The 23,488-nt window shown below is 32.5% G+C and overlaps 1 protein-coding gene across 9 annotated transcripts in view; it reads left to right on the forward strand.

The window, feature by feature from the left end:
* The window catches only part of LOC132746950 (plexin-A1-like), a 154,757-nt gene that overhangs the window by 118,638 nt on the left and 12,631 nt on the right, over positions 1-23,488 (forward strand). For all 9 annotated transcript variants that reach the window (XM_060736239.1, XM_060736234.1, XM_060736240.1 and 6 more), the window contains 16 exons: positions 870-966; positions 2,816-2,985; positions 5,676-5,933; positions 6,353-6,489; positions 8,219-8,398; positions 9,063-9,174; positions 10,059-10,322; positions 11,540-11,713; positions 12,288-12,528; positions 14,076-14,224; positions 17,071-17,201; positions 18,016-18,075; positions 18,810-18,884; positions 19,772-19,838; positions 20,269-20,415; positions 21,062-21,209. In XM_060736239.1, the coding sequence (XP_060592222.1) occupies positions 870-966; positions 2,816-2,985; positions 5,676-5,933; positions 6,353-6,489; positions 8,219-8,398; positions 9,063-9,174; positions 10,059-10,322; positions 11,540-11,713; positions 12,288-12,528; positions 14,076-14,224; positions 17,071-17,201; positions 18,016-18,075; positions 18,810-18,884; positions 19,772-19,838; positions 20,269-20,415; positions 21,062-21,209 (2,410 nt within the window). The remainder of the gene's footprint in view (positions 1-869; positions 967-2,815; positions 2,986-5,675; positions 5,934-6,352; positions 6,490-8,218; positions 8,399-9,062; positions 9,175-10,058; positions 10,323-11,539; positions 11,714-12,287; positions 12,529-14,075; positions 14,225-17,070; positions 17,202-18,015; positions 18,076-18,809; positions 18,885-19,771; positions 19,839-20,268; positions 20,416-21,061; positions 21,210-23,488) is intronic.

A 23,488-nucleotide genomic window follows, 5' to 3' on the forward strand; every position in this document is an offset into this window, starting at 1 on the left:
TGCACTGTTTCATATTCAGTCATATTTTAGAATAAACCCTAAAAATGATGAATGGTTTTGTCCAGGTTGAAAGATGGAGCAGTCCATTTAAAGATATTAAGGGTGAACTGAGTTAAGAAGTATCATTATAGTTCCTGATAGCTGAAGAAAAAAAACTGGCAAAAAAATTTGAAATCTAAGTAGCGTACTGATAAAATAAGCTATTAAATTTACTTTGCTGCATTAAAAGCCATTACATTGAAGGAAGTAAGTTGCAGATGAAATTACGTAGAATGATAAATTTTGTTATTAAGTTTCAAGGCAATCTAATATCTGTAGTAGTGATAATGGAACGTAAAGGGGATATGATAAAGTTTTTTTTATATTGCATGCCAGAAAGCATATTTAATATCATATTTTAAGACATGGACTGGAACTTTTATGCGGGTTATCTTTATTGAAGATATTCAAGTGGTAGCATTTTATGTAATTCTATCGTATTGATGGGAGATAAGTTGATGCATGTTAATGGACTTTTATCAGAAAAAACTGTCAGGATATTTTTAACATCCATTAAGCTGACCTTTGTGTTTCAAGTCCGCCATTAAAATCTGGATGTTGGCCAAATGACCATAGAAGAGTTCTTTTTTTACTAAGATGACTGAAAATCCTGTCAATATAAACACAGAGAAACATGCTCTTAGGTAATCTTTTCCATTTAAATATGAGTAATTAAATTGGCCCTGCTTTCCATTGAAAGATTTTATTTTATTTCATTGCTAACTAAGTTAGGTCAGACTGCATGGACAAGAAAGTTGATCTTGCACAAGTGCAAAAAAATGAAATAGATTAAAAAAACATAATATTATATTTTCTTTTACTATTTTCAGATGGTTCCCTCTTCATATACTGGTGGTATTTTCATGGCACCAATCCATGTGTACTGGGGCGGAACATACAGAATTGAGGATGTCAAAAACTCCGAAGGTAAAGTTGAAACTCTATTTTAAATTGCTATAGTGTTGGCTTTAATGGCCTTATTGACTAGGTTGATTTGTAATTACATGTACACCCCCCTAACTACTTTGATATTAAATTATGTTGTATGGTTAGATGAAATTCCTTTATTTTTAACTCTAATTTTGTAGCTGATGAAAGGTTTGTGTGTCTCCTAATTGCTTTCTGGCCTAAGAGTGGTTCTTATATTGTAAGCAGAGCTGGTGACATTAGGTATGATACTGTCAGTGTCTGATAGACAAAAGAATTATACTAACATTAAATAGTCATGTCAGATTGCAGTTCCAGAACAATCAAACAAACTAGGTTTCAGTTGCTGAACTATGTGGAATCCTTTAAAATGCTATTGAACCATTCCAAATTTAAATCAGGACTTGCCCATTTTATAAATGTTGCAGGTTGATGATTAAAACCTTTCTCATAAAAAAAAGAAGACCAAAATTTCATATAATTATGGCATTGATGTTATTTTAAATGCTTCCCTTATTCTAAAGAAACATTTCATCATAAAACAGAAGTTTAGCTATCCTAAGATTGAATTTAAAGGCCCTATCCCCCTGTACAGACTGCAGTATGCTCAAAAATGAACAATTTTGTGTTTTTTGTCAAACAATTTTCCTCGATCTCTGCCTAATCTTAATCTAATAAATTACTGCATTGACAAGGTTCAGTGCAAGACTATGATATCATACACTTTATAATCTCTGATTTACAACAGTTTTCTGCCGAACCTTATGTATTTGAATATTTCAAATTAAAATTGTGCAGAATTTTGTGCACAGCTTAAGAAATTTATGAATATTGCCAGACTGGAAAGTTTTTTTCGGACATCTGTGATTTGTTAAATGCTTTGTGTTCTATTCTTGTAGCTTCCAAATTGCAAGATTAGCCAAATTTTCCAACCCACAGCATTGTTGAAGTCATTGAAATTTACTGTAATTGTTATCCTTCACGTTCCGTTAAATGCTTTATTCTGTTGTCTTAGACCTCTTCAGAAAATCTTTGTGTTTGTGATGTATCAAACTCAAACTATTATTAGATTTAATTTTCATGTGAATTTACTGTAAACAAGACAAGCATGTGTCCACCAATTATAGAGCTGGCTTTATTGCATTTGAAAATGGTAGGATTAGAACTTTAAGGGTTGCTGCCTTTGAGGAATCAAACCATGTCAGGGTCATAACATTGTTACTTCGAGCAAAAAACTTAACATTAATTTTTTAATAATGGGTGGTTCCAGGAAATGATTCAAGATTGTGTATGTAAGCTTATAGCCTCCTGCTTGCACAATCACTCTAAAATAAAGTTTGTCCATGTTTTTACCTTAAAATCTCTTGATCTAAAAATAAATATTTCCAATGTTCAAAGTAAGAATATCAATGCCCTAAATTTTGCAGTGTTAAGGTTATATTTGTTGATAAAACCCTATATTGAGAGTTTTTGTATCATACCTATAAGCCAAAATATTTATCATGGATAATAAAAGATATGTCATGTTTTTAGAATACATTTGTACATGATGAAGCCTATTGATTATGACGTCTGTCTATCATATCAAAATGAAAACATGCCTTTGACAACAGTATGGGTTAGTATTTGATATGGAAATTCCCCTAAAATCAATAGTTCATATTGATTAATTCAAATCAAGATGAATTCATTACAACTTAGTTAGGTTGATGAAAGGTTAGGACATATCCCTACAATCACACCTGTTACTTGATAATATACTGATAAATTTAAACAAATCTTTACTTTTATTCTATTGAATTATGAATTTTATTACATTCTTATTACATGCTTATATTTCATATTTCAGTAACGATATATAGGTGTGAGGTATTGGCGAAGGGAGAGTGTGGACTGTGTCACAACATTAATCATACATTACCTCAGTTACAGTGTAACTGGTGTGATAAAAACTGCAAGTACCAGTCCTATTGTCGCAGTCAACAACCTGAACCCTGCCCCAAACCTCAGATACAGATTGTAAGTGTTACACTTATCAAATATGATATCATATATAAACTTACTATCACTTTTTCTACTCTTTGCACATTTACATTACTTATTTATTATTCCTTAAAAGACTGCGCTGGCTGAAACTGATTGTACGTACCCATGTGACAGGTACAAAACAAGATATCACCCAGCACATCTGTAACATCTGATTATCATCTGTAACTGTTTGCTATTCATTTAATATATATTTTGAAATTTTTCCTTAAATGATGAATGGTATTGTCCAGATTGAAAGATGGACAGGTCCATTGATACTTTTTTTGGTAGGGGTTATAAAGATAACTGACTTATTTTAAACCAATTGCTGCTTTCTAGAATTAGTTAGCCATGTAGCATTCTATCCGGTAAGGAAGCTATCCATCTAGCTAACAAAAGGTCATAAGTTCCACTCACTGGTATCCTAGTTTACCTGAAAACAGAAGAATATCTGGTTCATCAAAGGTCTTACCCTACCTGTATAGTGACTGTATGACACAATGTCTGTGAGACATTAAAACATAACAAATATCAATATGGAGTATATTATTTAAAATTAATTGAAAGATGATGTACTCAAATACAATGTACCTTTATTATCAAACTTTATTTAAAATATGCCAAACACATCCATTTTTGTTGAATATAAAAAAAACATGCTTTATTTTTCTTACAAAGTGCTGTTTTTATGAATGATTGAGATTTTATCACCAATAAAGTTCACTTTTAATTAATTTAGCAAAGAAATAGAAGTCTCTTTTATACCATTATATTGCAGTTATTATAGTGATGTCATTTTATGTTTTGATATTTCACAAATAGAATCACAAAGATGTATTATTTACGTCCTTTCTGTGGTTAATTAATCACACACACCCGAAGTAAAAAAGAGAATAACAGCTTGAAAATGCTTGATAGAATCTCTCAGTTATCATTTCATTTCAGTCATTTAATAAATTCAATACTTGGAGTCGGTCATGTGAAAGATGCTATAAATAGACAATGAAAGTTACACCTCACAACTAAATGAGTTAATGTTGCCTGTGATTTATCGTTTATGTAACAGCTGTGCTTTTATATTAATGGTTTATACTCTCATCTTACTGTTATTATATTTCTCTTCCACTCAACCATCATTGATTTTGAAACACAATTTGAATATCGCTTAACTCTAACTATGCAAAATACCTTATACAGGCAACTATCGTTATCTCGACATCGCTTTTCTCGATATTTCGTTATCTCGATGAAATTTTGAAAGTCCCGATTTTCTTCCTTCTTTATCTATATTGGAAATATTTGTTTATCTTGATATTTTTATTTCGATATTTTCAGTATCTCAATGTAGAATTTAAGCCCCAACAGTTATTTTCACACTTTTATCCTTTGTTTATCTCGACTAATAGTTTTCTTTCATCTGTTCCCTTCAGACGTGTGAAAAACACAAACTTTTCAAAAGCGCGTGTCATAATGATGATTATGTTTGTAACAAGTTTAGCTGTTTTTTTTCATAAAAGTTAATCTATTTAGTGTGTTGATTGACTTATGTCCAAAATGAGTGAATTTTACGTTCTTTATAAATATTCGAATACTGTAGCAATTCATTATGACTTTCAATGTAAATGAAATAGTGAAAGTATAGAAACGCTATTGTTGCAATATTGTTTCACAACATCACCACCAAATCAATCAGCGGTCGAACAATCTCGAGAAAGACCAGATAAATAACCCGGGAGGATATCCGGATCAACCAACCTAAAACCATTGTTTTCACTATATTGGTGTATTACTGAGTAAACCTCACTATGTGTTATTATCACAGACACCTGAATTTCCACTGGTAAACATCCAATTATGTTACTTTGTTAAATATTGACTAGGCCTATGAAATCAAGACATGGGATATCATAGTTTATTTGACATAAGGTATGCACATGTCTTTTGTAAAAATCAGTTTCTGCCTAATTCAAACCCTAATATGATTATCTCGACAATTCGTTATCTCGATATTTTTTGGACGGTCCTGATGACTTCGAGATAACGAGAGTCGACTGTATGTTATGTAGACTTGTCCAGGTTTCAATCTAGACAAAACCATTGATTTTCTTTAAGGAATTTTTTCAAAATATTTAACTGACTGAATAGCTAACAAGGGGAAGAGCATGATCAGAAAGCATGGTGTGTGAACTGGTCTTGGTCGGCATGGGTTACATCATAAGAATAACGGACTGAAGATTTTTGACAAGTGCAATTCATGATGGGATTTGTTTCACTTATGCCTTAAATCTATAAAGACAAGTCTGTAATTTTAAACATTTCACTGCCATGGTCACATAAACAAATTTGCAGCTCAGACAACCACATTTGAATAATAATGAATGAAACTAAAATATAAATTTAAATAGATTTTAGTTATATTATTGCAATGATAAATGTTTTGGTAAAATAAATTCATTTTCAATGCAGAAAGTTATTCAGTAAATTATTTTAAATTTCAAGCACATAGCACAAAAAAATATTTGCCGGAATTTATAGAATTTAACTTGTCTCTAGTTTCATTACATATGAAATGTGGCAGTGTGTGGGCCAAGTTGAAAAAGAACAGCAATGGCAGAAATAAATAAAATACTTGTGTCTTAAGATGTCCGCTGTTTCTAAAATTGTGATCTTTAATTTATCAGGTGCATCCATTATCCGGTCCCATTGGGGGAGGGACATATGTAAACATATCTGGTAAAGATCTTGGATCAAAGTTTGAGGAGGTCCAGAATGCTGTTAGTATAGCTGGTATCCGGTGTGCACCTTTGAGAGATAGGTACCAACCCTCCCAGTGGATTGTTTGCAGGCTGGGACCCATCCCCACACCAAAACCAGGGGTTGTAACTGTGGCACTACCAAACAGGGATGCTGTGAACTTTCACCAGAAATTTATATACAAGGTAACGTACATATACTGCATGTTTAGAAAGGGTTTTAGTATGATTAGAATATAATTTTATAACATAAATTTCACAAGAATTTGATTTAAAAGGTTTAATGTAACTTCTGTTGCCATAGCAGACTGGCCCATTGATGATATTTTAACTTCAAAGAGTTCTAACCTAAGATAGCTAGAATAAAGTCTGTAGATTTTAAACCTTGCATGTTTTGACACTGGTCTGGGATCATACTTTAACAAGCCTTTTTCGTCAAAAATGAAACATTGTATTCATTTGGTCAAAAATGATATGTAAACACAATGTTTAATTTTTGGTTTAATTACGTACAATTTTACTTCAAAATATATTGAAATGAAAAATGTTGCAATCTTAAACTGGACAGGAATGATGTTGATATCTGTGTACATGTTTGTTTATAGGATCCTAACATTATGAACATTAAGCCTAGTATAGGACCAGTGTCTGGTGGCTCAATGATTACAATATATGGAGAAAATCTGGATACAGGACGTGAAATCACTGCTTCTATTGGCAAACAGGAATGTGTTATTCTAAGGTAATGGTAATCTAGCTAAATTTTATTTAAATCTAAGTATCATTATCTATGCAATTTGTTATAAAACATATAAGACAAGAAAACAAAAGTATCATTTGTTTTATTGATTTTCCACACTGCAAAATCATAGCATAATTATAGATTATTTTGATTCAATTATTTTAAAATGTTGAGGATTTAATTCTACTTCGGTCACTTTTTACATTCCATTTTGCTAAATTTTGTTGTGTCAATGCATGAAGTCTGCTGCTTTGCATTACAGACTGAGTACTGCATTACACAAATATTAATTGAGAGAGAGATAACAATATAATGAATGTGAATGAATCATTGTAAAGTAAAGCTTCATGCTTGCATGGCTCTGTTAGAAATCTTAAAATTGACACTATCAGAGTTTATTTATTTCTCTTTCCTTATTCTCCAGAGATCCCCCCTTTTCCTGAACATTTATCTTGATTTTTTATCCAGATTTAACAATTTAGTTCAAGGATTCACTTTTGAAATAATCATTTAAACAATACATCTGTCATTAACCTGTTGAGAAAACCTTCTAGTGCAGCAGCATAGCTGAGTGGTTAATGCCTCCGACTTGTAATCTAAGGATTGCTAGCCACTTGGGTTTGAACCCCATCAGTGGAAAGCAGTTGTTTCCTTGAGCAAGAAAATTTACAATCATTGCACAGTACTGGGTTGGTTCCAGGGATGGAGAATATGTCTTTAAGCTTTTAGCTTTATACACAGTGGTAGTTAAATAAAAGCTGTATAAACTAACCTTCAAAACTCAGCAAATATTGTTTTAACAAAATATGAGTTCAACTGGTAGTCGACTATCCTCTGTCCATTAAGGCATTATAGTTATTAATTATGTTCTTAAATCATGTTTTACAACCATGTATTGTTAATATATTTGAATGCCAAACTTATAAATAAGATTCTATTGTTGGAATAGCAAGAAATTTAGATAAAAGTTTACATTTATATGTAAATAATTTTTATCTATTTATATATATATTTTTAATTTCTATATAAAAGTTAGAAAATTGGAAAAATCATTAAGTATAACATAGGAATCTCTTGTTTCTTGAGTCAGATTTTTTTCATTTATTCAAAATTGCTGACGTCAGGAATCAAGTTTTATAGGACAGACGTGAGCTAAGACTTCAAAATCAATTTGAGAAATGGCTTGTAATTTCCTGGCACATTTACTTGTTCAATTTTAATTTCCTGAAACCTAGATGCATGCTTTTAATTAAAAAGAAATGTGTTTTTTACAACGTGCAAATGCAGCCTCGCGATAATAGAGACTGTGAAATAATTCACTGCACTTTTCAACGATTTGCACGTCACATATATAATCATTTACATGTTTTATAGACGGGTTTAAGTGATCACTTCTGTATGTTAGTGGGCGAGTGGGAATTTCTGAAATTATCTGAGGTGATGAATGGGCACAATGTTTGCATTATTTAGTTATACACTTTACAGATAAACATAAATAAACAAAAAAAAATAGGGACTGAAAAATCAAATAAAGAAACCAGATAGCATAAAAACTAACTGTCATAAAATAGCAGTATATTGGAGTGGCTTTGGTTGATATTTGTGTCTTACATCAAAGCCATAATACAGGAAGTGAAATATATTGATATTCTATGAGTCATTTAACATTAAATCTCCTGTTTGATAATTATTGATAATTGAAGAGTCAATCATTTTATTTTACTTCCAGGAGCATGGTGACAAACAATATAGCTTTCTGTGAGACAAACGCAGTCATCACCTCGGACAAGATACCACAACCTTTCCGTATGTTCTTTGATGGCTATGAGGAGAAGAATATGAATGTCAACTTTCAGTTTCTACCAGATCCCACAGTTCTCAATATGAGGCCCCTACATAGTTACCTAAGGTATGCATTATCACATTACAAAGCCCCTACAAGGTCATCTTAGATATATGCTAGTTCAGTATTAGTCCTAAACAAAGTTTCCCAAGGTATGACTTAAGTCAAGAAAAGTTTTTAACCAGGGTCAGTCTATACCGTTAGCTGAGCAAAGTGGAGTAAGGTGAGGTATTTAAAGTCACAAAGCAAGTCTCTATGATATCTTGAAGAAAGACTTCTACATATTTAATAATATACTTCAATAATATCTTGTCTTTGTTTAAGTTTGTCCTCCATCCTTAATAATTGTATTTGTATAAAGAAGTTTTAAGGACAGTATATTATCTAGGAACATTTGCTTGGCAACTACCTGCAGGGTATATGATTAAAATTAGATTATGTATCCAATAAGTCACAAGATATATATGTTATATAAGCTGTACAAGAGTAATTTTCCCTTTTGTTAATATACTGTCTAGACAGAACCACATGTTGAGTGGAAAATTGCTTACGGTCACTTCAATTCTTTTGTTAAAACATTGATTCCTCACTGAAATTTAGTAAAAAAAAACAGATATTTTAATACTATAACTGTAGAAGGTTGGTACTATACATTGATAATGCATATCTAGAGAATGCTTATTTTGAGGTAATTTAAATAATTTCATCAATTTTTTATTTGCATACACAGTGGTGGTCGGAGGATAACTGTTGCAGGAACTAACTTACATACCATACAACAACCTCAGCTATATGCTGTGTATACTGACACAAACAATGAGGAGAGATTCACAGAGAAAGAGGTTTGTTTGATCAATTCGGTTTATACAGAATTTAATTTAGTTTGATTGTGTAGGAAGCTATAAGCTTATAGACACACTTCCGAATTTGTTCCTGGAACCAACCAGTGCTGAGAAATAAGTGTAAAGTATCTTGCTGAAGAAAACAACGACTTGCCCCTGACGGAGTTTGAAACCATGCGGCTAGCAATCATTAGATTACTAGTCCGACACGTTAACCACTCAACCATGCAGCCACTTTATCTTATCCTGTTGATCAATTTATACATTATATTACCACTTTCAAATTTGATGTTGTGTAAGAGACTTGTTGTTCTGTTTAGACATTGTAACTGCTCACTGTCAGTGTCTGAAAGAACTTGTTGGCTATAATTATGATCCTGACGTCAAATTTGACCTTAGTTATAATTTTGATACAGCATCTCTATGAGATGGTCAACATACTTTCTTCTCTTTAATTTTTGTAATTATTATTATTTATTTGAGTAAAAATACTAAGTTTATGATTATTGATGTCATGTCCACCAGTTTTACAACTGCTGGTGAAGACAGAATGATGATAAATTGACCCCTTATTGTTTCAATTAAGAGTACTAGAATTTATAGCTAGAACCACAAATGTTTCCCATAAGCTAGAGATTAGAAACTTCCCTGCTTTGACAATCTCATTGTTATGATCAGTATACCAATATTAACACTGTACAAAATAAGGATTTAAACCAATTTCAAAAAAGAATTGAATTCAACTTTGTTATAAAAAGACAAATTGAATATTTGACAATTTTAGATAGTTAAGTTCTTAGTCTGTTACAAAACTACTTTTGCAGTAACTTTGATAATTTTCATGACTACTTTTTCTAAAACTACAATGCTACAATGTTTTTTAGGTTTGTACAGTACTCAGTCAGACAGAGATGATATGTCCTAGTCCACAAATTTCCAAGCAATCAGTACAAGGAAAATTTCATCGTGTTAAGAGAAGCTCTTATTTTGAAGCAGAGCTGGGATTTATCATGGACAATGTAGAAGCAGTGAAAAATCTCTCCAATGCCATCAATAATAAAATGATGTACTACCCAGATCCCCTTGTAAATAATTTCTCAGAACCTAGTTCCATAAAGAAATTCAAGGGAGAAGTTCTTATTTTTGAGGTAAGTTGCATAAAAAATTAATCGGCAAACATGTTTCGAGCATTATGGCACACTTCTATCTTATTTTAGAACTATTTATTCCAATTGGATTGTATGACTTTTGATTCTAAGTAAATAACTATAAATTCTGGGTGAATAACTAAAGATTCTGAGTGAATAACTTATTCATTAGATTCTTAGTGAATAACTGACTAAAGATTCTATTAAGTGAATAAGTAAAGATTTTGAGTAAATAACTAAAGATTCTGGGAAAAGTGATTCAAAGTCAATAAACAATGATTTTATATGAATAACCTGATTGACCAATGATTTAAAATAAATATCCATTGATTCTACATGATTAACCTACTTAAGAAATGTAAGTGAAAAATAAATGATTTTAAGAAAAGAGTTGCCTTTGATCTAAGCAGATAACTGGTGCCTTCATATGTATATTTTCCAGTTGAATTCTAAAAGAAAAAAACATTATATTTCTAGTGAATGCAATAACCTAGATTTTAAATGTATAATCAAGATTGCAAAGGTATGGCTTAAAGCAAAAAAACACATCTTCCTATAATGACATACGAAAAGTGAAAAAACACATTTTCAAATATGATGTGGTCTGATTTTCTCTAGAAATTTAATCTTAGATAAATACTCATCAAAGCTAAGTAAAACTGACAACCCTTTGAACTTCCCCATTATGGTATTAAGGTAGATTGATGGAGATTTTCTTATTTATTTCATATATACATGTCATATCTTTGTCATTATAAAGACAGTGGAATATATATTTAATATGTTTATTTTCTCAAAGAAAGAAAATTTACCTATTGTTTTTATACATGTACATAATTTATTGATATATAAATAACATGTATAATAATGAATCTTAAAAGCTGGTATGTATATAAATATATGTTTAAAGGTTTATGTTTTTAGAGTTTTAATGAGAAAGCAAGCTAGGTTCTTAAATTACATGTACATTATGCTCGCATTAATATATCTGCTATTATAATTTTCTTTTGATCTACACATAATGTGTTTGTAGGCTTGTGAGTGCAGTATTAAAGGTTAAAAGCGTTCATATCTCAAAGAGAATTAATGAAACTTATTAATATTAATGTTTTTGTGACATTGAAGAATGGTGATGTTTTCTGTCAATTTATCCTGTTTTTTGTTTGTTTTATGTTTCCTTGTTGAATTATTAATATCTTGGTATATAATGTTTCCAGGGAAGAGGTCTTACCTTGGCAGCTTCTAAAGAAGACATCAAAGTGTTTATTGGTGATAAGATTTGTAATGTGACAAACTTGTCAGATACACAGATATTTTGTACCCCACCCACTAACCAACCAAATGGTAGAGATGAAAATGGCAATGAGGATGCTTCTTATCCTGTTGTCAAGGTAAAATATATATATCCTGTTGTCATGGTAATTTATTTATCCTGTTGTCATAGTAATTTATATATCATGTTGGATAACAAAGATTCATATCCTGTTGTTGAATGTAATTGTTCAGCTAGCTTACCAAAGGACAGAGTTTCTGTTCAGATGTTTTGATGTGCCTAAATTATTGCATGAATGAGCATATAAAGTTCAGATTATAATGACATTGCTGATAATCTATCTACTGTGCATTCAGGGACATTCTATTTAATAATTGTTTCATAGGAGGATTTTCAGCTATCCATCTTAATGATGGAAATTATCAGTGAAATTACAAAGTACTGTAATGTTGTACAGAGTTGCATCATTGATTTTCTGCATCCAGTAAAGTCAGACACTTGTCATGTTAATACAATTTAGACCAAAAAAAGTTTGAAATATTTCCTATGTTTCACTTAACTTTCGCAATTTATTTATGCTCAATACATTAATATCATATTGTCTTCAAAGCTAAAACTTTAAATAAAAGTGATAAGATTATCCTGTTGCAATAGCTGTTGGTATTATCTTGTTTTCTTTATCAACACAACAGGTAAAGATTGGAAACCTTGAGTTCAAAGTAGGTCGGCTCGAGTATGAACGGGTGGCCATGTTGAAGTTTCCGACAGAGTACATCATGGGTATTGCTGCCGGCGGTGGGTTCATGTTACTGATTATTCTCCTAATCCTCATAATCTGCAGACGACAAAGTCACAAGGCAGAGAGAAATTACCGTAAGATGCAACTTCTATTGGACAACCTCGAAAGTAATGTCAGGAATGAATGTAAACAAGGTAAGTAAAATATAATTTAGCAGCGTCACGTCAAAACCAACATAATGCGTTTGCGGCCAGCATGGATCCAAACCAGCCCACGCATCAACGCAGTCTGAGCAGGATCCATGCTGTTCGCTAACCAACCCTATTACAAGTAGGGAAACTGATAGCGAACAGCATGGATCCTGATCAGACTGCGCTAATGCGCGGGCTGGTTTGGATCCATACTTGTCACTAACGCACTATGTTGGTTTTGTCATGACGCGGCTCAAATGTCAAATGTGATATTTAAATGTCAGGATAAATTTACCAAGAACTTGTTATAACTGAATGTCAAATGTCAAATTTAAATGTGGAGAGAACCTTACCAAGTACAATGTGTTTCATTTAATTGTTCAGATGTGATGTCTTAGATATAGAAGAACAAATGAGCCGCGTCATGACAAAACCAACATAATGGGTTTTGCGACCAGCATGGATCCAGACCAGCATGCGCTTCGGCGCAGTCTGATCAGAATCCATGCTGTTCGCTATCAGTTTCTCTACATGCTATAGGGTTTGAAAGCGAACAGCATGGTTCCTGATCAGACTGCGCGGATGCGCAGGCTGATCTGGATCCATGCTGGTCGCAAACCCATTATGTTGGTTTTGTCGAGACGTGGCTCAAATGCTTTCTTATGTCATTTCTCTTTTGGTTCTTTAGGATCATTAATTTATTAACACCAGAGTACTAAAATTGAACATTACTAGTATAGAACTGATAAGCATACCTGGCTAAGCAGGTAATCCTTGGTGTTGAGCAAAAATCTTTCACTTCCTTTCAAAATTTACGGCTAGCAATAACATAGTGGGTGAGAGATTGTAGAGTTACCTTTGGCCATTTAGTTGTTCTGTTGAATAGGAAATTGTTGTTTTGCTGAGACAGGAAACTAGAGAACCTTAATAGATTTTAGAATTATTAATACTGTCTATGTTTTATTTCCAATATATTTATAATAGCAGAACAAAATTAATGTGAAAGTAAATCACAAACATAAGGTATAGCAGGTATTTTGATATCATCTAATTATTGTGAACAAGACTTTAAACCTGACTTTAAATTCTAATTAAATGGATAGCAGATGAAGAATCATTTAATTAAAAGTGATAGTTTGGCAAAGTCATGCGCAAAATGTGTAGTTAATGAAAAACAGTTTTTACATCAATGGTTATAATGTTTATACGATATGCATTTATTTGAAACCATTCACATGGTAACTTTTACTTAGTCATTTTGGCAGACATAAGACGGAAGCATAAATGTTTACAGTCCTTGAAGTCAGATCTATATTTATTCAGTTTTAACAGTTGAAATCCATGAATTAAACAATATACCATCTAAAACATTAAAGTAGGACATTAGACCTTCCATGTAGGTTTTCATTATTGTCTAAAATGGATGATGACTGTAGAAAACTTTGAAATTTGTGTCTTAATTCCAACATTACTTTTATAATAAGAGACAGTTTTAAACATTTTTTTTTTATAGAAATGGAATTAAAAATAATGTTATCGTTTTATTTCAGCATTTGCCGAGCTTCAAACAGACATAGTTGACCTAACAACAGACCTGGAAGGTGGAGGTATACCGTTCTGGGACTATCATACATACACGTTCAAAGTACTGTTTCCCGGTCTGTCAGATCATGTGATACTCCACCCACCAGTCATTGAGGTAAAGATAGTTTCTATATATACATATATATCAGTTTATAATGTGAAAACATATAATGCAAACTGAATATAGCAAAAAACAGTTCTGATTAATTTCTTTCGTTGAGAGTAGCAAAACATTACTTTCCATTATGGAAGCAGAAAATTTTTGACACGCCTGAAGGTGAAATAGAGCTCGTGTAATAATTTATGTCTTTGCACATTAGATACAATTACCCAGCTTCCTTTGAGGTATTTTCCGACTTCCTTTGAGCTCTTTGCCAATATTTGTGTGGCAAGGTAAATGATGAAAACAGCAATTACAATAACATTTCACAAAAGTGCATTGACACTTTGAAATAATTGGATTATTAACCCTACAGACAGCAGCAAAAAGGAAGATTTAATCTTAGAATTAATTTGCCCAAGCCTTAGGTATGAAATCATCTGATACGGCCATCATTACTATTGGTGTGAGATATTCTTTTTTGCTTTCTTTATGAAAGTTTTCAAAATAGTAAAAAGGAAGGAAGTTAGAATTCAAGGAAATAGGCATGACTTAAAGTATAGATGTAAAGTTTGTTGTTGACATGTGACAAATTGATACCCTCATGAAAAAGCGGTATAAGCTTAAATCGTTAAACTTGATGCCCGTACAAAAAAAATAGTTAGAAAATATCGGAGATTCTGTCATATCCGCTTATCTGTTTCCTGTCATTTTGTCTGCCACCTGATTACTGCTGTCGGCTACAGGTTTTCATCAACATTTCTTGTTTTCACTCTTGTCTAAAATGAAATTGTGTCTCAATTGACAGTAGTATCCTGTAGCTATTATAAATTGATTTTGTTGTAGAGTGTTTGTTTTAAGAGCTTGTTCTTTAATAATCTCGCCATTGTTCTACATAAATGATGGAGATTATGGTGCAATATTGGTGATAATGATATTGGTTTTTCAAGACTATATTGGGCCAGAGACATTGTGCATTAATTGAAATATGCAATAATTGTAATATTGCATTAAGAGATATGTTGCATTAACAGAAATTGTTTTAGTACAAATATATTACGGTAACATGTCTAGTGCATTAACAGCGGCTATTTCAGTGATAGACATATTGCAATTATAGAAGTATTACAGTAATGTAGATAATACAATATAAATGATATTGTATTAACTCGAGAGATATTGTATTATCTCTGCAGCAGCCCTCTGTAGACCAATAATCTCGTTACAACAACAATATAAGTTCTACCTATATTAAATTTCTTCAATTAAATGTAACCTCTTTGAGAGAAATACCTCTTGGCAACAACCAAGATCTTTGTTACCCCGGAGGGATTTGCTTTGGAGAGGTTAGTAGAAAGAACAATAGAATACAAGTTGTATGACAAATGTAATGCAATAAAAAGAAATTGATCTGATAGAATGAAATATAAATCTCACAATAGATCAGAATATGCATTATGAAATAATAAAGATAATTGCACTAACAGACAATAAGCGATTTTAATGGAAAGTTATGCATATTAGGCAATAGGCAAACTGATTTTACACAATTCAAAATTGGTATATGTATAAATTGAATTATTTCAAGAGCAGATATATAGGTGATATCCTGCTGCAGACTGAAGAAAGTAGTTGACTGTCCTTTATTGAATTTATTACATTATTTTCTAATCAAATATCAGACAATGCTATAGGCTTATATTCACAGGATGTAATTAATTTTTAAGATTGACATTTTTTTCTGTGAAATATTATCATTTTGGTGTTTCCGACTTTCTGAAGGGAGTTTTATTTTCCTCCTAATTATTAAATTCTGTCTGACTTCAAAGAAAATTTGTCATTATAAAATGAGCTGTGTCATGACAAAACCAGCATAGTGTGTTTGCGACCAGCATGAATCCAGACCAGTCTGCGCATCCGCGCAGTCTGATCAGGATCCATGCTGTTTGCTATCAGTTTCTCTACTTGTTATAGAGTTGGTAATCAAACAGCATGGATCCTGATCAGACTGAGCGGATGCGCAGACTGGTCTGGATCCATGCTGGTCGCAAATGCACTATGTTGGTTTTGTCGTGACACAACTCAAATATTAATTTTCTTCTTTTTATCTCTTTTCTATACATCAGAATATTGAGATCTATTGAATATACATGTGTATGAAGTGGACACATTTGATATTTTTACTTATTACACTCTCAAACTATTTCTGTGATAGTTGTAAATATTACGAAATAAAATAATGTCATATTTGAGTCATACATTAGCTGTACTGCAGTGCACATTGAACTCATGCTCTTGAGAAAGTTGTCCAGATAGGCAATGAAAGTCAGGTGGTTCTACTTGTGAACCTAATCATGGCTGAAATAATGCATTGGGGCACCAGAGGTCTTCTGACACCAGTTAACCTGGGAAGTGGCCATATAACATGCACAGTGTTCAGTGTTGGTGTGTCACTTATTACCCAACCTAACTGTTCCTCATTTATGTTTGTATAACTGAAATACACATCAGTACCCTGTTAATTTTTTTTATTTGAGACCACATAATAATAAGGGGACTGACTATTCAATGTAGAAGTCAAGCAGTTTTACCACAGGATGGGATATGTCCATTCTACTTAATTACCTACCATATTTACTCGATATATTACCAACTGGATACATGCACAAACATTAAAGTAATAATTATTCTATATAAAACATGATGATTATGTCATGTATGAGTACTTTTGCAATATTGCAATGAGTGTGTTGCCGTGCTATTCTTGTTACAAAATTATCCCCCTTGGCAAATGGTGTTGATAGTGAAGCTCTAGTCTTAATAATTATGGTATTACCTCCCTTTTCTTTATCTCTTTGCAGCAAAAACATAGCAGTGTTGGATTTACTGAACATGGACTTCAACATTTTTATCATCTTCTAAGTCATAAATACTTCTTACTGACTTTAATTAGAACACTGGAACATCAGAAAACGTTCAGTATCCGAGACAAGTAAGTAATATAATTACTCTTTATAGAAAAAAATGGAAGAGTTACTGCCCTTAACCATTAGAAATGTATTATTTCTAAGTGAAGGTTACAATTTCTGGAAAGCAGATGAAATATTATAAGTTATCAATGTTACGTTTTAATTTAAAGCAGCAATTGATCTTTTTAAACCATTTGGGTTCAAACTTATAAAAAATGATTTTGGAATTGCTTCTATTTTAATTGATAATTACTTTAGTGAAAGAATTGGAGCTACCAAAATCATTCAGTTATTTTTTACCTTTTTTAGATAAAAAACAACACAAAATTCTCAATGCAATTAAATGACCAAATTAGGTATTCCTTATCAGATTAGAGACTTAAAAAATTCTAAGAAATTGTGTAACAAATTTAAGCGTTAAAATGATAAAAAATTGTCAAATTAAGAAAAACAATTGGTAGCATTTTAAATGAAGATGTCAGATTTGCTGGGATTGGCTTTGACCTTATTCTATTCTTGTTTCTAATGTAAACCAGTTTAAATTTAGAACATTGGTGGCATTTACGCTTGTCAATTGCTCGTGCACAAAATTAGTGGAAATTGCAGCGTATCTTTTATAGTATTGCCTTTAAAAGGCCATCTCTCAGGAGGAGGTTATTTAATAGTTTTTTTTTTTCCACATACCCTCCAATTTAAGCTCTATTTTAAGCTAAATAATTGGGAAATGTTTGCAAGCAATGTTGTTAATGAATTATAGAGAATTAACAATTCATGAGTGAACAGTACTTGAAAGTCTTTTTCTATCCACTGATAATTGTAAATGATATTCTTTTACAGGGTAAATGTCGCATCATTGCTAATGGTGATATATCAAGATAATCTTGAATATGCAACTGAGTGAGTATTTTTATGATGTTTTATAAATGAGCCTGTGATGACAAAACCAACATAATAGGTTTGTGACCAGCATGGATCCAGACCAGCCTGCACATCGGCGCAGTCTGATCAGGATCCATGCTGTTGGCTATCAGTTTCTCTACTTGTAATAGGGTTTGTAAGCAAACAGCATGGATCCTGATCAGACTGCGCGGATGTGCAGGCTGGGCTTGATCCATGCTGGTCGCAAACCCATTATGTTGGTTTTGTCATGACGCGGCTCATATAGTTTTCAGCATTTTAGACTATAATTTACTAGTTTACTCTTGATATTTTTTGAGAAAATTATTTAACTTCTTATAGAAAATTTCTGCCTGAAAAGTACTTGAGAATTTGCTTTAAGACAACTTATACATACAGTGACACAAGAGTTTCTTTCTTGTCATGAAATCTGCCCATGTTCACCTCACATCATAATTATTTTACTGGCACCAGTTTAAAATGAAATTTATTAAAAGTATAATAGTTCTTCATGTTAATATGCAGAAAATCGAATGAAATATCAGCATGCCGTAGCTTATGACTATTTTTAATGATAATATACAGAAAAATCACATGAAGTATCAGCACGCCGCAGCTGGGACTGGAACCACGCATCCCTAGGTTGCTGGTCCAGAAAACACGCTATGATTTTTTTTTATACTTATCAACTTATCATTTGATACTAAGTTATAAATTGTTGTTGATATTTTCAGAATATTAAAGGCCTTATTAAACGAGCTGGTGGAAAAGTCAGTATTAGGGAAACATCCCAAATTGATGTTAAGAAGGTATGTGTATAATGCATATGTATTTCTTATTTTAATTGATTTATTTTCATGTAGCTAAATTTACTTACACTATCATTTATTAAAACATTTTATTACTATTATAATCTTAGCCATTCAACATTCAACATATTGATTTACACTGCCATTTTAGTAATGTTTGGTTTTGGTACCTGCTGAATTTGTGTAATAAATCGGCATAGTGTGAAATATGTGTAATAGATATGCCTAGTTTGGAATATGTGTAATAGATATGCCTAGTGTGGAATATGTGTAAATCATATGCCCAGCTTTGAGTTTGGAACAGTCCATTCAAAGTTTAAGGGATTAATCAGTCAAAATACAAAAACTGAGCTACCAACAGTAAAGAACCTGGTCAGACTGCTTGGATGTGCAGTCTTGCCTGGCTTCAATGTACTGATGACAAAGTCAAGTCACTTTCAGTTCAAGCTGTTTAATGAAGTATTTCCAAGCAAATAACTGACATTAAAGTTATGATGTCCAAAATGTTATCTATTTGAGCCGCGTCTCGACAAAACCAACATAATGGGTTTGCGACCAGCATGGATCTAGACCAGCCTGCACATCCACGCAGTCTGATCAGGATCCATGCTGTTCGCTATCAGTTTCTCTACTTGTAATAGAGTCAGAAAGCGAACAGCATGGGTCCAGACCAGCATGCGCATCCGTGCAGTCTGATCAGGATCCATGCTGTTCGCTTACTGATTATGTTGGTTTTGTCATGACACGGCTCATTTGTATTATGAATCTACTGACATTTTGAATGTGTATGTTGGTCTGCATATTACTTATTTTAATTTTACAAACTTTGTTATTTGAATCATAAGTGATAAAAGTCTTATGAGAAAATTATTTCCTTTGTTTTACAGAACTGAGTCAGTAGTGGAAAAGATGTTGACTAACTGGATGTCATTATGCATGTACAAATATTTGAGGGTAAGAAATTTTTTTTCACTTCTTAGATGTGGGTGCATCCATGGCTAAGTGGTTAAGGTGGGTTCGAATCCTGACAGGGACTTTGAATTCTTTCATGTGAGAAAGCTATCCAACTAGCTTACAGAATGTTGGTGGTTCTACTCAAGTGCCCCTTTGTTCCTGAAATAATGCGCAGAGAAGCATCCAAGGTCTTTTTCCATGAGTAAAGCAGTAAAGTTGCCATCTGACCTATATTGTGTTGTAACGCTATAAAACTTAATAAAAAAGGAATAAAAACATACATAATTATACAGCTTGAAAAATGGTTTTGAAACAGTTGTGGCATGCTTGGCGCAATAACATAACCTTGTACAGCTGTATGCAGAATTTTATTCTTTTTGAGTAATTTTGAAATATTTGCTGATGTTGAAGAATATTGTATATATTACAGGATCTGGCAGGTTCCAGTCTCTATGTATTATACAGAGCATTAAAGCTGCATGTGGAAAAGGGACCGGTTGATTGTATGACGGGAGATGCTAGATACACATTATCCGAGGATAAATTGTTGAGGGATAAGGTCGAAGCAAGACTGCTGGTATGTGTCTAACAACATTTTTGGCAAAGGAGGAGGGGGTTTATTTGGTTTATACAGAATTTATTTTAGTCCGATAGTGTAGAAAGCTGTAAGCTTTCAAATCTATTCCTAGAACCAACCATTACTGAGCAATAAGTGTAAAATTTTAGGTAACCACAACTTGCCCCTGACAAGTTGTATTCAGTTGTAAAGAAATTTTAACAAAGATTACTTTGGTTATTATTTATTATATAAACCAATGATATCAACTGGAGTAACTTTATGATTTCCGGCTCTCACAATATCTGTTTCATTGTGAAAATATACAATATTATCAAACAATCTTATTTAAGTGAATTGTTCTATAATTGAAGGTATGTAAAACAATAAATAATTATGTTGATAGTTTTTAGTATCAGACATAACATCAAACTAGGAAAGAATTATAAATGGAAGTTGTTGGCAAGTGTGAGATACATGATCTGATATAACATATATATATATAGCAGATAGTAAAATGTTCTGGAACAAAATATTATTTCTCATCTCGTAATCTAATGTGAAGCATGAGATTTTTTATTTCAGTTTCCCATGCAAATTTCAGGTTTCTTCTTTCATTAACAGCATTGAGTTATAATTTTTGTTTCCTGATGTTTTTATTTGACAGACATTGAACGTATTTTATGAAGGAGAGGTGACACAATGTAAAGTGTTGAACTGTGATACTGTTACACAAGCAAAGGAGAAAATTATAGACCAGCTGTATAAAAACATTCCATTTTCTAACAGACCGTGGGCATGTGACCTTGATTTAGGTAAGTGTTATATATATAAAATATAGACCCTGGGCATGTGACCTTGATTTAGGTAAGTGTTATATGTATTACTTACAGACCCTAGGCATGTGACCTTGATTTAGGTAAGTGTTATATATATATAAAATACAGACCCTAGGCATGTGACCTTGATTTAGGTAAGTGTTATTATATAAAATACAGACCCTGGGCATGTGACCTTGACTTAGGTAAGTGTTACATGTATTACTTACAGACCCTGGGCATGAGACCTTGATTTAGGTAAGTGTTGTATGTATTTCATACAGACCCTGGGCATGTGACCTTGATTTAGGTAAGTGTTGTATGTATTTCATACAGACCCTGGGCATGTGACCTTGACTTAGGTAAGTGTTACATGTATTACTTACAGACCCTGGGCATGAGACCTTGATTTAGTTAAGTGTTACATGTATTACTTACAGACCCTGGGCATGTGACCTTGATTTAGGTAAGTGTTGTATGTATTTCATACAGACCCTGGGCATGTGACCTTGATTCAGGTAAGTATTATATGTATTACTTACAGACCCTGGGTATCTCACCAGTCCTTGATTTAGTTAAATGTTGTTTGTATTTAGCTTAGTTTAATCTTAAGCCTGCTTGTGGCAACAAATTCTTATGCAACCAGTGTAGACCATGAAAATAAGCTAGGATATGCCACCGTATTGGCCACCTCACCCTCTGTTTGACTGTCATTTTCATATATTGTTGCTGATAGATTGAAATATCTCATAATCATATTTACTTCTTTATATCAGATAATATTTAAACTCAATTAATGCAGTACATCAAGTGTTCACTAGTATATTCACTTGCCATTCTTTGCCATGCATGATTCTTTAAGCAAGAAAATATAAAAGTTGATGCAAGAAGTTCATTGATTCTACTGATGTAAAAAGTATTTTAGCAAGATGTTTATGCAAACTAATCTTCCAACTTCTGTGGTAACAAATTTTTTTTCACAAGTGAATGCCCTAACCATTATTTGCCATACTGCATAATTCCTTAAGCTTTCATTATTGGTGAAAACTCATAAAAGTTTTTACAAAAAGGTCGGTCTAAGTATGGAAACCTTTTGGCAAGATGTATGTAGATTAAATAACTTCACCTTCTGTTGCAAGAAAAGTATGTTGCACATATCTGTCAAAGAACATTCTTGAGAACTCTTTATTGAGAGTGCATTTTGTGAAAATGATGGATTATTATCAGAATTGATGAAGAAGTGGCTGATTTAGTTGTTTCAATACCATACTGCCTTAAGTGCCTGCCTTTTTCTAAGATGCCAAACAAAGGAAAAAATGTGTATGCTAAAAGCTTCGAAGCTTACTGTCCTACGGAAAAAAACACTTCGGAAAAAGGACCTTTAGTAAAATATAATACTTCTTTTTTCTTAAGTGACAGACATTCGAGTAATAGATATTAAAATAAGCAAGCTGTTTCCTAGGGTTATACAGATATTAGACAATGAGGCCCTCATGAATATTGCATATGTTACTTACCAAAATGGTAAATGTCAATTTACTAGACTTAAGTCATAAACACTGCTGCAGACGTTACTATAGGCTTCTGTTAAATTTCTCACTGAAATATTGCATAGTTCTTTAAACAATGCTGAAAAGGAAAGCCTTTTATAACATCTTTGCACAAGTCAGCATTTTAGTATCTGACTTATTATGTCTGTTTAAAACATTCTAAAGTAATAACAATTTGTAGTAATGCGTCTACATATATAAAGAAATTTAAAGTAGAAAAACTGAAGATATTTCATATAAGATGTTGACTTGAGTTTTTACTGTATATATGAGCCGCATCACGACAAAACCAACATAATGGGTTTGCGACCAGCATGGATCCAGCCCAGCCTGCGCATCTGCGCAGTCTGATCAGGATCCATGCTGTTCGCTTACCAACTCTATTACAAGTAAAGAAACTAATAGCGAACAGCATGGATCCTGATCAGACTGCGCGGATGCGCAGGCTTGTCTGGATCCATGCTGGTCCCAAACCCATTATATTGGTTTTAACGTGATGCGGCTCATATAAGTATATTACTTGTATCACAATATTTGTTTTGAGATCCTTACTTGTCTGAATAAGAAAGAAAAGAACTAAAAAACTTATTTTGCAAAGGATGATCTCATTCTCTAATATATTAGTACACATTACATCATGTAATTTATAGCCTGTTTCTTCATATAGATACTTTTTGACACCTCTTATCATTTTCAAGGAAACATTTTATACACCAGACAAGATTG

Source organism: Ruditapes philippinarum, unplaced genomic scaffold, assembly GCF_026571515.1.
Source record: "Ruditapes philippinarum isolate M1 unplaced genomic scaffold, ASM2657151v2 ctg722_1_1_1_1, whole genome shotgun sequence".
Taxonomy (NCBI): Eukaryota; Metazoa; Mollusca; class Bivalvia; order Venerida; family Veneridae; genus Ruditapes; species Ruditapes philippinarum.